A 16287-nucleotide genomic window follows, 5' to 3' on the forward strand; every position below is an offset into this window, starting at 1 on the left:
GTCAATCTTGAGACTCCTATTTAAATAAGACAAATTCTATCATGTGACCAATCATACTTAAACAAAAAATATTGTTAGCGACTCATAAAAATTATATCTAACGATAGATTTCATAGATCTACACGTTATAAAATTAATTAGGATCAAAACTTTCCTAGTATGGCTATAAATATGGTCTTGATATATATATATATATATATATATATATATATATATATATATATATATATATATATATCCATCTCTGAACACACGTTTGAGCTAACAAGAAAACCAAGTAATTAACAACTTGTTGATCTTACAAGACATAGTTTGGAACAATCTCTCTTCAAACGTACCAAGAAAACGTCGGTGGTGGAAATTATAGTCATAGTGATAATAACTAAAGAAAGGCCTTATTGTCGTTGACCAAGGCTAAGTTAGTGCGGTCGGTGCTATTAAGGGTAGAAGAAACAGTCCCCGGGAGGCCGACCAAGGTCTCCCATGTCTATACGATGTACAACCAATTGGCTATATATAGGTGGAAAGTTTTTTTAGTACATAAAAAATTACAATTGAAGAATAAAATAAAGAATTCAAATATTGAAAGATAACGAGCTTAAAGGATCAACAACGATATTTATTTCACATGGAGCATGAACTTTCTCGCGCAAGAATCACAAATCTATGATTAATGGATCAACCAATGGGTGGAGTAATTTTTTTTTCTTTTTATAAGCCGGTAAACGACTTTCATTATTGAAGGGCAATAGTTATAGAAGTGGATATCCCAATAGAATAATGGATATCAAACATTATTTAAGTTTTTTTTTTTTTTAAATTATGAAGTTGCATGTTTTTATTAGTCACTCAAACTCAGTAAGTTCAGCAGGTGCTAGCTCAGAAGATGGCATGCACATCAAACACTTGCAGCAGCAGCACTCATACCAGATTTGAAGACTGCAGCTCACAGAAGAGGCATCTTTTCAGAGGATTCAGATAAGATTTAGATGATTCAACTGTGGACTTATTCAAATGGTTATCAATTCCTTCAGATAAATTCTTAACTAGTAGTTGTACCTCAAATTTAATCCTAGAATAAAATTCGACCTTTTACATAAAGATGAACTGTATATGAGATAAGTTGCTCATCTCTATCTCTATCTCTTAACATTAACCTGTTACAATATGTATATATATGTATATCAACAAGATTGAATATACGACACACTTTTAGCACAAAAACCTAGTATTCTTATAGTTTTTATAGGTGCCTAAAATGTTACTTTTTAAAATAATTCTAATATAATTAAGCTCAATAAAAATTATTCGATATTTAATTTAATAAAAAAAAAACCAATGCATATATAAAGAAATTATTGTATGATAGCAAAACCAGATCTAAAGCAAATCCAAGTTGCAATATAAGATAAACGATATTAAAAGCACACTCTCGAAGACTATACAATGAATAATAATATTAATAAGATGTTTTGCTTTAAACAAATAATGCAAATAATGATAATTATCCACTTAAATTTACTATTGCACAATAATTCAGGTGATGGGAGGCTTTCGTTTTTGTGTCATCATGTTTTTGTTCTTGCTCGTTTCTTTTCAACACTTTTCTAAATGGCAAGCTTTTTCTTGTGATGAAGTTCATGTATTTCCATCATTTTACGAAATACAAGCTTTTTCTTGTGACACATAATTTTAATTATTTAGAATAGACATTAATGCTTGCTTTCCTTTCCAAAAGGAGGAAACATCAATGGAATGGAAAACAATATTATGAAATTATTATGCTATCACTCGTCAGTGAAATTTTAAGATTAATTTCACCATTGAAGCTAAAATATTGTAATATATTATTCATTTATTTATTACTTTGAATATTTTTTTATATATAAGATATAAAAATTATTTTTATAGTAATATATAATCATTTTAAATATATTTTATAATTAAAATTAAATAAAATATATATCACTTATAAATATAATACAAAATAATTTCTTTTTATTTTGAATGGATTCTTATGGCAGCATTGGTTGGATGCTTTGATTTGTGGGTCTCTTACATAAGCTCATGACGTAGAATTCGTGGGACTGATCTGGATTGCCTTTGTCGACGGAAAGTGGCTAAACCCTACCCAGCCTACACCCTTAGCCGAGGTGCGAGAGGCACCCACTTTAGCCTGGTGTGGCGTACAGCAACCCTATTAATGCGTACAAAACTCGTAGCTAGGCTAGACCACTATGGACCATTTCTTTCGCCTAAAAAACTTACCATTTGATATTCGAGAATAAAATTGATAATTTATGAATTTGTATTATATAAAATATTAAAATTTATATATTTTATTATTTTTTAGATAAAATTTATGTGTAATAATAAGCATTTATATAAAAATATTAAATATTTTTTATGTTTTGTTAGTATATAGTTATTATTAAAATTTTAAATTAAATTATTTTTATATTATATTTATATCGTATTATCATATTATATTTTAAATTATCAAATTTAATCAAAATCTATTTAATTCAAAGAACAATAACTTTTTTTTTTCGAAATTAAGGAAACAATAACCTTTTTAATTACATTGCATGTTGTGAAAAATTCTATAAGTATAAAAAATTTTCTAAATCAAAATTAAATAATCATTCAAATTTTACCATTTTATTACAACCAATTAAGTTATTTAACTTCTATTTTCATTAACTGAGTTTTTATTATATAAAAATTGATTAATTATCAATATTAATTTCTATCTAACGAAAAGTTTAATTAAGTGAAAATAAATATTTAAAAATTTAATTAGATAAAAATAGATGTTTAAGTTTTGATGAAAATAAATATTTGAAAACTGAAATAAAATGATAAGAATCTGAATAATAATTTAATTTTTGTTTAAGATCTTTTGTTATACTTAGGCAAAAAAATTTTATTCTTATCATAAATCTTATGATAATTAAGGTTTGGCTCAACGGTTAAAATTTATTCCCGCCCACTTGATTTGGATTTCATTGCACCAAAAAGGTTTTGATCCCCAACTATATTACGGGATGCATTTGGATAGCATTCTAATGATGCATTTAGGAATTCAAAGAGAAAGGTTCAATGAATTATAGGTCTTAAAGCAGTTGAATGTTTTAGTATAAAATTGAAAATTAGTAAATATTTTTTAATTATAGTAGTTGATTGTTTTTGTGGTAAAGTCGATACTTAATTTTATTGTTATAATTGTGTTTGTTTCCAAATAAATATTTTTAATATTAATTTTAATCTCATTAGTATGATATTCAATTTTATTACTATTTTTTTTTTAATTTTATCAAAATTATTTCATTATCCATTCAAATTGACCCCTACACTTTCTCATGTAAAAAAAAAAAAAAATTCACAACTCCAAATGTAAAAAATGCAAAAGCGTAAATTTCATCTTCAATATTATTTTTAATTTTATCAAAATTACTTTGCTACCCATTCAAATAAATATATGGTGATAACAGTTTGGATTAGATCAAATTTGATTTGATTTTTATGAATGATTCATAAAATTATAAATTTTTTAAATTCAATCCAAAGCCGAACTAAACTTTCATATGATTCGATCCGAATTGAAATCTACTTATTTGATTTGATTTAGTTTATTAATTTTTAAAATTTATTTTTTTATTATTTTAATATGATTTTTAATATATTTAAATAGTTTAGATATAAAATAATTCTTTTTATTTTATAAAAAATTAAAAAATATATAAAAATTAATAAAAATATATAATTCGATTCGATTTATTTTTTATATTTTTATTTGAAATCCAATCTGAATATATATATTTAATATTTAAATTCAATCCAAATTAAATTAAAAAAATTAAATTAAATCAAATTAAACATTACGATTTTAAATTATTTTTTAATTTTTTTCTCATTCTATTATAAACCCTCACGCTACCTCAACGTAAATAAAAAAAAAAAAAAAGGGGGGGGGGGCAAAACCATAATCCTCATGTTTGTACGGTCATATATCAAATTAATTCGTCTATATAAAGCGCAGGCTTTCGAGTCAAATTGTAAGCGAAAGCCTTTCACTACAATCCAATAAAGCAAAAGATTACCAACGTTTGCTAGACACTGAAACTTGTCTTCTTCTCTTCTTTCACCCTTCCATTGTTCTCCCAAAACATCTCTCGTCGAATGGAAACCAAAGGTTTCACCCAAGATGGAACTGTCGATCTTCATGGCCGCCCTGTCCTTGCCAATAGAACTGGAAAATGGAAAGCTTGTGCTTTCCTTGTTGGTATGAAACTATCCACTTTTCCTTCTTTCGATACTTGTTTGCTCATTCTTTTCATGCTAGCAGACAGTTTATCTTGAAATTCAAAGCAGACCCTTAAAAGATTTCATAAGTTCTCTATATTTCATTATGTTTCAGTTCGTCGGAGAACTCTTTGCCTCCTTCATAAGTCATTATATATTTTCTTAACAGGATATGAAGCATTTGAAAGGATGGCTTTCTATGGAATAGCTTCAAATTTAGTGAACTACTTGACCACCCAACTTCATGAAGATACAGTTTCATCTGTCAGAAATGTGAATAGCTGGTCAGGATCGGTGTGGATTACACCAATTCTTGGAGCATACATAGCAGATACTTACCTGGGTCGTTTCTGGACTTTCACAGTCTCATCGCTCATCTATATCATGGTAAATATCAGCTTTTATTTATTTCTAATATTATTAGTGATGATTAAAACTCTGCCTGATCTGAAATGCAATCTTCAAGTAGCATAATTCCAAAATGTATATATTCCAAATGATGAGGTTTTTATTCACCATCTTCATCTACCAAAGGGGTCACACACCATTTATTTGGATTTGGACCATATTTCTAGATACATACTATCAGAAGGCCAATTAGATTCATTATCTTTTGCCTCTAGTGGGTCCAATGATTTTATTTATTGGCTTAAATGACATGAATTATAATTAAAAGTACTTTGTTCTCCCACAAAGCATATCTCATTTTCTTTAGACCCACAGGGAAGTTGCTATCCTGTCTTGTTTTGCACTTAATGTTGGGGAGCTATTCTGTTATAGCTTTTAAAAGTCAAAGAAAATGAGTCCCAACCGAATGATAAAGACATGAATTTGTAGTCATTGATGAAAACAGAAAATTGTTCAATGTTCAATTGCTAATGGGAAAAAAAAGTTCCTGTCATTGATGATAAGAGGAAGAAATATTGTTGATTTATAATACTATAATTATTTCTTTTGAGTGTGAACATGAGTTTTTTGCCCTTTCATAGTAATTTAATTTATCATGATGAAATGTGAACAGGGAATGATAATGCTCACAACAGCAGTTTCACTGAAATCTTTGAAGCCAACTTGCACAAATGGAATCTGCAACAAGGCCTCTACTTTGCAAATAGCATATTTCTATACATCTTTATACACCATAGCAATAGGAGCAGGGGGGACAAAACCCAACATATCAACTTTTGGGGCAGACCAGTTTGATGATTTTAACCCCCATGAAAAAGAGCTCAAGGTTTCATTCTTCAATTGGTGGATGTTTAGCTCTTTCTTGGGTGCCTTGTTTGCTACTCTTGGCCTTGTCTACATTCAAGAAAACTTGGGATGGGGACTAGGCTATGGGATCCCAACAGTTGGTCTTCTGTTTTCCCTACTTGTATTTTATCTTGGGACCCCAATTTACAGGCACAAAGTAAGGAAGACTAAAAGCCCTACAAGGGACCTGATTCAAGTCCCCATTACCGCCTTCAAAAATCGGAAACTTCAGCTCCCTAACAACCCATCTCAGCTTCATGAGCATGAACCACAACATTATATCAACAGTGGAAAACGGCAGGTTCATTACACTCCAATTTTCAGGTGAGTTTTCCCACTACAACATATACAAGTATAGTATCAAATTTTCCACTGTAATAAGATAATATAAACAAAAGTTGAAAATGAGAATGACAGTACTGTCCCTTTTCGTTGAACCATTGTGGCATGGAATCTATTAAGGGCACGGTTAATTTGAGTTCGTACAAAATTCCAAAGTGCTTTAAATCCTTGGTGCTAAACAGGTGCAAGTGGGACCTCCAAATTCATGTGCATAACTAGGAAGTCTCCTATGCCAAAGATTTGATAGCCATTGGCTTAATAAATTCCTTCCATGTGAAACTGCTTTCGGTACTCCTTTTAGACACCTTTAATGATCAATAGTCATAATCTTTTGGGGCCGGCCAAGTTGTTTCTCATGGATGGGGTGTACATCACAGTGAAATGGTGTGCCCATCTTCCCCCACCACATGCAGTTGTCATCAAATCTAGACAAATGATTTGTGAAACACGTTTGGTGGAATCCTCAATTGCATTGCAATAAATTAAATATTTCAAGGTCAACATCTAATTAGAATCTTGAACATGATTAGGATCCCATCCTCTCGGATAATACCGATTAATTAGACTAGTGTTTATAATTATGAAATCATCTTAACTAAATGGTGTGTCATTCGCATTTGTGTTCACAGATTCTTGGACAAGGCTGCAGTAAAGGATGCCAACTCACGTAAGCCACCATGCACTGTAACTCAAGTGGAAGGGACCAAGCTTGTTCTTGGGATGCTTTTAATATGGCTAGTGACCTTAATTCCTAGCACCATATGGGCTCAAATAAACACATTATTTGTGAAGCAAGGTACCACCTTGGATAGGAGCATAGGTTCCAGCTTTCAAATCCCACCAGCATCACTTGGGAGCTTTGTCACCCTCTCCATGCTCCTCTCAGTACCAATGTATGATCGATATTTCGTTCCATTCATGCGTAGTAAAACTGGCAATCCTAGAGGAATTACCCTCCTTCAAAGGCTTGGCATTGGATTTTTCATCCAGGTTATCGCTATTGCTATCGCATATGCTGTGGAGGTTCGGAGAATGCATGTCATAAGAGTGCATCAAATAGTAGGGCCTAAAGAAATTGTTCCCATGAACATATTCTGGCTGCTGCCTCAGTATGTCTTGTTGGGGATAGCTGATGTGTTTAATGCAATTGGGCTACTAGAATTTTTCTATGACCAGTCACCAGAAGACATGCAAAGCCTGGGGACAACATTTTTCACCAGTGGAATTGGAGTTGGAAACTTCCTCAACAGCTTTTTAGTAACATTGGTGGATAAAATCACAGGTAAAGGTAAGAATAAGAGCTGGATTGGAGACAATTTGAATGACTGTCATTTGGATTACTACTACGGATTCCTTTTGGTCATATCTACTCTCAACATAGGGGCATTTCTGTGGGCATCAAGCAAATATGTATACAAAAGGGAAACCAAAGAAGTGAATGAGTGCTGTATTGAAATGGAGAGCAAGGCCTTAGAGATATCTCCACTAGGATTACAAGTATGAAAAATTATAAAAAAAAATGTTGAGTGGTAGAAAAAGTATTACTATGATCATGTGGTATACCCCTTGTGTAATATGTGCAGCAATTAATGTTTGTAATTTCTATTTTAATGAAGAAAGTGTTATTTGCATTACTTTAGCACCTATAAAAGGACTTTTGCATAAATAATTTCCCATAATTTTTATTCCAAAAGGACCAAAGATGCATTGTAATTAACAATCATTTCATGGGGCATTGATCAATATATATATATATATATATATATATATATATACATATGATGAGCGAACTTATATATATTTTTAAAAATTTTAATAAATTCAAAAGATAAAAGAGACAAACTAAAACAAGAAAAAGAGTGAAAGTTTATCCATTATATATATTTTAAATATATTTTACAGTAATATTTTAATATATTTTTTAAATTTAAAAATTAAATATTAAGTAATTTTTATTCATAAAATAATGCTTTGGGTCAAGACTCGACTTAAAAAATTCTGTACAAAGCCCAACCCCAAGACAAGTCTTGGTGCATCTAATTGTCTTCCTGCCCTTCAAATTCACTGCAACAAAGTACTGTAGCTTTCAATAAAACATCCTCAAGGACCCGCCAACGCCGAAGCCATGAGACTTAAAGTTTGGATCACTTTTTATTTAAGAAAAAAACCTTATTTTGGATCAATCTAGACTGATTTAATCTGTATTGTCAATTAATTAAACGAGTTTAAGTAAATTTAAAAACTTGAATCTTCGAGTAAAATTGAACTAATAATTATGAAAGCTATTGAACCATATTTAAGCTTAACCTTTAATCGAATACGATCCAACTAGACTCATGACTTTATTATGATGAATATATGAGTCGAATGATCAAATGAATTCAAATTTATTAACACGCTGATACAAAAATTATTTAACTTTTAATATGAGTTGAATTAAAATCCTATTTCTAATAAGATTCTACACATTATTTATTATTTAAAATATATTTATAATAAAAAAACTATTATATCCACTTACAACGAAATTTTTAGGGTTTATATATCATATAGATGTTATAAATAGGCAGCTATACTACTTAAAAACAGTGGTAACTTTAGTGGATACTAAGAAGGAGATTCAGAGTTGAAGCCTAAAACAATGGAGGCTGGTGAAATTTTGCCAATTGACTGCTGACAATCTATATTCAATCATCTTGACGATCATGAGTTGGAAGCTGTATCTTTAGTCTGCAAGGATTTATTGGCAATCTCAAATATTTGCAAACACAGTTATTCACCCTGGAGTTGGAATGCTTTCTAAGCAACTCAACCAATTCAAGCAACTCAAAAATATCAATCTGAAACCGTTTACTGGTGATTTAGACGTCGCCATTCTCGAGATTGCTCGCTATGACATTAGTCTTCAAGTTCTTGATATTTGCCATCGGGAGGATGAATTCAAGATTGAGAGTCTCAAAGTGTTCAGTTAGAATTCAAAGATGAAAAATTTAAAGGTTTTCAACTGGTTGATGCTAAACAGTAAGTTGCAGGTCAATGATCTTGTCGTAATAGCAAATTCGTTTCCGAAATTGGCAGAACTCGATCTTAAAAATTTTAACTACTTGCCAGACGAGTCTTTGGCTAAAGACAGTTCTTCTCCATGCTTTCCTACTGATTTTGGGATTCAAATTCTGGCATCTATGCTTAAGCTGTTAAAGAAAATTTACGTCTACGGAGAACATTATCTTTCAGATCGATCTGTTGCTGCTTTGGCATCAAATTGTGTTTTTCTGCAAGATGTTATTATCAAGTGATACAGAAACAATGGGATGACTCAAAATGGAATTGGTCTTCTCCTTCGGAATAGGCCAAACTTGGAAGCTCTTTCGATGGGATGTATAAAGATGGATTGTTCACAGTCTACAATCACTATTGAAAATTCAATCAGCAATGTCAAAGCCTTAACTTCTCTTGAGTTTTCCAGGATGGATGTTTCTGACATGCTTCTTATCGCAGTTGCAAAGGCAGAGCTTCGTTTAACCAAATTTGTGCTACATTTTTGCAAGAAATTTACGGTTACGGGATTGCTTATGGTTTTATCTAATTACCAGTTCACTGAGTTAGGCATTGCTGACGCTGATATTGCAGATGTGGATATGGAACTTCTTTTAAGCACAGATGTAGGGAAACTCACTCACCTACAAATCAAAAACTGCCAGGTGACAGTCTCAAACATTGTTCCTACTATCAACTAGGTGTCCTTAACTAGTAGAAATCAGAATGAAGCTGATAGCCCTGGATGGACAGATTCTTGATGTCTACAATAATTTTCCATTGTCCAAAAACCATAGGGTCCAAAATCTTTGTCTCACATATTGCAAAATCAGTGATGAATCAGCCAAACAATTGGGTCTTATTTTCTCCGACTAAAGGGTTCTTGATTTCAGCTACTGTTACCAAATTACAAGCACTGGCATTGAAGCTATTTTGAAAAGTTGCAAGTTTCTTGGAGAACTGATACTAAGAGAATCCTTGAAAGAAAAGATCATTGAGGCAGATAATTCAGAGCTTCCAGAAGTGAATTTGGAGGATTTAAAACTAACATGTTCACGGATAGATGATGAAGGGCTTGCAGCAGTTGCAAAGAGATGTCGTCGATTGGTGTCTTTGGAAGTAAGTGATTGCAACAATGTGACAACAGAGGGCATAAAGCAAATCGTTCAAAACATCACAACTTTGAAGTGCTTATGTATGCGCGGCAGTGACCATGTAAAATCTGGTGATTTGTTGGAATGAATGTTATCTACAGGCAACTTGGCTTCCCTCAAGAAAACATATCTTTTACAAAATGATTTCACTGAGGAACAGATAGACAAATTCTTGCACCGTGGTTGTTTGCTTCTCTAATGGTATTGGTACGTGAAGAAAAAAAATTAGAGTTTTTTTTTTTTTTTTAATAAAATAGATCACGGGGATGGGAGAAAAAGTTACACGTGCTGATTGTTGCTCACATATGCCTTTTTCATCAAACACAACCGTACTGAAAATTTTAATTAATTTGTTAATTACAATATTAGAGTATCTTATTATAATTGAATTAATTTGTCTGTCAGAAGCTTGGATAGCATAGGATTGTAATTTATTGTAATTTCAAAACGGTGATGAATGGTGTATGCTAAAGAACATTTTTAGGGATTCAATGTGCCTTGGAGATATTGTTGGTATCATCTTTTTTCTTTTTTGGGTTTTTAATTGTTCTAATGGTTGATAGGTAATTTCAGGGTATCGTGAATGCTCCTCAGAGCCGCGTGGATGAGAGTCAGTCAGATCAGATCATTTCAGTCATATAATCCGATAAATGAGAGCAAAGAATTTGTATGTGGGCAGGGAAAGATTAGAGAAAGAGCAGATCTTTATCCTATTGACCTGTTCTGCATTAGATTACATTTGTTTGATGCAGATTCCCATCACTTCAACACCTATTGGAAGTGAATTTGTAGCCATAAAATGCCAGAGATTCCTTGCCATTTCCCATGGACACCAACTATAGAGCAACAGAAACATGTCCTCTGCCTTAACTTTCTTGCATATAGATTTGCTAATTCATTGGTAATTTTTGGTAGGTAGTTCTCAAATTTTAGTTTTAACTGAATTAATAAATCGAATTAATTTAATTTGATTAATTAATCGATTATTAAATTAATTTCAATTCATTATGAAAATAATTTTAAAAGAATATCAATTTTTGATTAATTTGATTTTAAAATAAAATTAATTGAAATTTAATCAAAATATAATAAAAAAATCAAATTAATTATTTTATTTTATAAATTGTTAGATTTCTAGTTTAATACTTTGAGAAAAGAAATTCAACTATCAGTGCCATACTCTCAAAATCTTCAACAAAAAAAAAAAGAATAATCTCTTAACGAAAAGTGGAAATGACTTAGCAACAGTCTTCAATTTTGCATAGCAAAGCCGCTTTTATAGTTTTAGGTCCTCTCTATGATTGAATTTACTAGTAGAACAATAGGACAACCCCACTGGTAATTAACAATGGATTTGTCTTATCTAACATAGGAACTAAAATTTCTTAAACTAGCTAATGAAACATGGATACAAGGAGGAGAATTTGCAGTTCACTAATTAAACAGAAAGAGATATTGCATATAATAGACAAGGAAGCCACATATCATGAGTGAGGTCGGGTTACACTATATTGAGTTAAGTTCGATTAATATCTTTAGATGTTATTGTTTTGGACCAAAACATGTACTAATACAAAACCAAACCACATCAAACTGTTACAGCTTTCAAAAAAATATCTTCCATGACCCCAATGCTCGAAGCCATGAGGCTTAGAAGTACAAAAAAAAAAAAAAAAATCAAAAAATTTGAAAATCGATTTGAAATTATAATATTTGGCTCGATTCAAAATTTTTTTTATTCAGTTTGGATTGAATTTGAATATTAAATATATATATAAAGTTCAAATCGAATTTTAAATCGAAATATAAAAAATAAAAAAAATAAAAAAAAAGAACCGAACCAAATTATATTTGCTTTAATTTATATATATATTTAAAATTTTTATAAAATAAAAAAAATAATTTTATATCAAAATCTACTGAAAATATATTAAAATTTTATATTAAAACAATATATAAAAATTAAAACAATTAAAAATTGGTAAAGAGAATCGAACCAAACCAATAAAATTTCATTTGATTCGGTTCAAATCAAATAAAAATTCAATTCGAATTCAGATTATATTTTAAATTTTTGTAATATTACGTAATATCTAAAATATCAAAATAAATCCAATCCAAATCGAATCGTGATCATTTCTAACGAGGCTTGAGTTTGGATTACCTAACCATCACTATTTTTTTTTTCTACTTGAAGTTCCCAAAATTTAAACTTTAATTATTAAAATTAAAAATTCAACTTATCAGCAAGTCATATCAATGTTGACTTAACAATCACTATTGTTATTATAAAAAAAAAATTTAGTATCATATTTGGCAAGATAGAAGCAACTTGTCAAACGCTTGAGACAGTAAGCTCCAGTGGGGTGTATAATTATGTGCATGTGTGATGTATATCATTGTATTATGATCAGAATGTCAATTCAAGCTGAATGTTTAGAAACTGATAACCAAAACAAAAAAATGAATGCAGGAATTTGCTGGCAAACCAAAACATACAACCGTTGTTTTTTCTTTCAAATATATCTTTCATCATTGATTTTAAACTCATTACTACAATATTTAATTTCATCGACATAATATCTAATATTACCATCATTATTATTTTTAATTTTATTGAAATTAATCTATCCAAATAAACCCTTAAAATTTGAATCACTTAACCATCGACCCCTTTTTATTTAAAAAAAAATTCTTATGTAAATTAGCCTGGCTTGATTTGTACCATCAATTAATTAGATGAGCTTAGTTAAAAATTGAAACTTTAATATTCAGATAAAATTTAATCGGAATAATTATGTAAGCTATAGATCTATATACTCAATCTTGAATCGAATCCAACTCAATTAGATCTATGAACAACTTTATTACTATGGATTGAATCATATTGGAATATATGGATAGGATGATCAAATAAAATATATTCACACAAAGGTTATCTAATCTTTAATATGAATTGAATAAAAATTTTATTTCAATAAGATTCTATAATATGTTATTAAAAATAGTGTAAATGGTATCTATAATCTTTAAATTTTAAGACATAATTTTGGTCCTCAAATTTCAAAATATAATTTGTTGGTTTCTAATATAAGTTGATCTTTTCGTCAATTTATTTGTTAATTTTGTCGTTAAATATTTGATGTAACATAAAAAGTGATTGATGTGACAGTTGTGATGGATAAAAAGAAAAAATTGAAAATGCAAATAAAAAATAAAAAACAAATGATTTTTTAAAATTAATATATTTCGTGAAATATTATAATTCAAAATAAGTAAATTTTAAAATGTTTTATTTTTAGTTTTTATTTTTTAAACATAATATATATTTTAACTTATTTACAAATATTATACTTTAAATATATAATTTTTTAAATTTCTATTTTTAAGAATTTTTTTATTTTCAAATATAATATATTTTTTTAACAAATATTATAATTTAAAATAAATAAATTTCAAAATTTCTTATTGAATAAGTTTTTTTAAAATTTTTTAAATAATATAATTTTAATATGCTTTATAAAAATTTATAGTTGAAAATAAATAAATTTTCAGATTTTCTACTTATAAATTTTTTTTTCTATTTTGGAATTTTTAGATATAATATATTTGTATATTAATTATATCTAGTTTTATAGTTTAAAATAAATAAATTTTATAACTTTCTATCTTGTTTTTTAATTTTTAGATATAATATATTTTTATATTTTATATAACTTTATAATTTAAAATAAATAAAACTTAAATTTAAAAAACTAGATAATATATTATAGTGTAAAATAAATAATGTTTAAAATTTTCTAATTTTGATATATTTTTAATTTTAATATATAATATAATTTTTTAAATTTAAAATTTAAAATAATGTCATCATCCACGTGTTTTCCATATATGTAGACAAATCGTGTCAACTAATCTTTAAAGTCAGATGTAACAAAAATTTTTTGAAAAAGATTATTTTAATATAATGTTGAAAGCTTGGAAACCAAAAAGAGATATTTAAAAATATAGGGACCAAAATAATATAAGACCTAAAGTTTAGGATAACATGTGCTATTACTCTTAAAAATATATATTTATAATAGAAAAATTACTATATCCTCTAACATAATATTTTTAGGGTTTTATACTATGTGTCATATAAATAGGCATGTATAAAGGGTGCTTAATGTCCTAAACCAATCCTTGAATTTTGATAACTCTAGTAGCCTTACTCACAAGGAGATTGGTCAGAGTTGAAGCCTATACCAATGGAGGCGGGTGAAATTTTGCCGATTGACTGCTGGCAATCTATATTCAATCATCTTGACCATGATGGTTTGGAAGCTGTATCTTTAGCCTGCAAGGATTTCTTGACAATCTCAAATATTTACAAACACAGTTTACAAGTTATTCACCCTGGAGTTGATATGCTTTCTAAACAACTCAATAGATTCAAACAACTCAAAAGTATCGATCTGAAACCGTTTACAGGTGATTTAGACGAGGTCATTCTTGAGATTGCTCGCTCTGACATTAGTCTTCAAGTTCTCGATATTTGCCATCGGTATGGACTCAAGGCTGAAAGTCTCAAAGAGTTGGGTTCCAATTCAAAGATGAAAAATTTAAAGGTTTTCAACTGTTTGATGCGTGACAGTAATTTGCAGGACAATGATCTTGTGGTAATAGCTAATTCGTTTCCGAATTTGGTAGAACTCGATCTTAAAATTTTTAACTTCTTGCCGAACAAGTGTTTGGCTAATGACAGTTGTTCTACATGGTTTCCTACTGATGCTGGGGTTGAAATTCTGGCATCTAAACTTAAGCTGTTAAAGAAAATTTGCATCTACGGAGAACATTATATTTCAGATCGATCTGTTGTTGCTTTAGCATCAAATTGTGTTTTTCTACAAGATTTTACTATGTGGTGTTACAGAAACAATGGGGTGACAGAAAAAGGCATTGGTTTTCTCCTTCGGAATAGGCCAAACTTGGAAGCTCTTTCGATTGGAAATATCAAGATGGATTCTCCACTGTCTACAATCACTATTGAAAATTCAATTAGCCATGCCAAAGCCTTAACTTCTCTCGAGTTTTCCAGGATGGATGTTTCAGACATGCTTCTTATCGCAGTTGCAAAGGCAGAGCTTCGGTTAACCAAATTTGTGCTCCATTTTTGCAAGAAATTTACGGTTACGGGATTACTTATGGTTTTATCTAACTGCCAGCTCACTAAGTTAGGCCTTGTTGAATCTGATATTGCAGATGTGGACATGGAACTTGTTTTAAGCAGAGATGTAAGCAAACTCACCCACATAGAAATCAAACGATGCCAGGTAACAAGTTCAACATTGTTCCTACTATCAACTAGGTGTCCTTCACTATTAGAAATCAGAATGAAACAAATAGCCCTGGATGGACAGATTAATGACGGCGGCAATAATTTTCCATTGTTCAAAAACCATAGTGTACAAAATCTTTGTCTGAAACATTGCAGAATTAGTGATAAATTGGTCAAACAATTGGGACTTATTTTCCCCAACTTAAGGGTTCTTGATTTGAGCTACTGTTGCCGATTCACAAGCACTGGCATTGAAGCCATTTTGAAAAGTTGCAAGCTTATTCGAAAACTGATACTAAGAGAATACTTGAATAAAAAGATCATTGAGGAAGATAATTCAGAGCTTCCAGAAGTGAATTTGGAGGATTTAAGTCTAAGTTGGACAGGCATAGATGATAAAGGGCTTGCAGCAATAGCAAAGAGATGCCCTCGATTGGTGTCTTTGGAAGTGAGTCATTGCGACTATGTGACAACGGAGGGCATAAAGCAAATCGTCAATAACATCACAACTTTGAAGTACTTATATATGCGTGGCTGTGATGGTGTAAAATCTGGTGATTTGTTGGAATGGATGTTATCTACGGGCAACTTGGCTTCCCTCAAGAAAATATATCTTGGACAAAATACTTTCACTGAGGAACAGATGGACCAATTCTCGCACCGTTGTTGTTTGCTTCGCTAATGGTATTGGTAAAGAGAAAAAAAAAATAGTGCTTTTTTTAATTTTTATTTTTATAAAAAAGAGCAGCATAGAGGTAAGAGAAGAAACTACATGCGTTGCATATACATCTCTTGATCATACTCAAAACTGTACTGAAATCTTTTACTAATTTGTTAGATTAGTATCTTATTATAATTGAATTAATTTGTCAGTTG

The 16287-nt window shown here is 30.1% G+C and overlaps 3 protein-coding genes across 3 annotated transcripts; all 3 read left to right on the forward strand.

The window, feature by feature from the left end:
* Window positions 1-4058: 4058 nt before the first annotated feature.
* Window positions 4059-7570, forward strand: LOC111296672 (protein NRT1/ PTR FAMILY 5.1-like). The gene is made up of 4 exons (XM_022891093.2): window positions 4059-4285; window positions 4475-4692; window positions 5327-5883; window positions 6531-7570. Exons 1-4 carry the CDS (start codon window positions 4183-4185, stop codon window positions 7402-7404), a joined length of 1752 nt encoding a protein of 583 aa, XP_022746828.1. The 5' UTR covers window positions 4059-4182; the 3' UTR covers window positions 7405-7570.
* Window positions 7571-8882: 1312 nt separating this feature from the next.
* Window positions 8883-9638, forward strand: LOC149515863 (uncharacterized). Its single transcript, XM_089741806.1, has 2 exons — window positions 8883-9094; window positions 9203-9638. The coding sequence occupies exons 1-2, from the start codon at window positions 8883-8885 to the stop codon at window positions 9636-9638; spliced, it is 648 nt and encodes a 215-aa protein (XP_089597932.1).
* A 4703-nt stretch (window positions 9639-14341) lies between these two features.
* LOC111297733 (protein AUXIN SIGNALING F-BOX 2-like) lies at window positions 14342-16093 on the forward strand. The gene has a single exon (XM_022892366.2). The coding sequence runs from the start codon at window positions 14342-14344 to the stop codon at window positions 16091-16093; it is 1752 nt and encodes a 583-aa protein (XP_022748101.2).
* The last annotated feature ends 194 nt before the right edge of the window (window positions 16094-16287 follow it).

Source organism: Durio zibethinus, chromosome 12, assembly GCF_047325235.1.
Source record: "Durio zibethinus cultivar Kanyao isolate XHJ-2024 chromosome 12, ASM4732523v1, whole genome shotgun sequence".
NCBI classification, from domain to species: domain Eukaryota; kingdom Viridiplantae; phylum Streptophyta; class Magnoliopsida; order Malvales; family Malvaceae; genus Durio; species Durio zibethinus.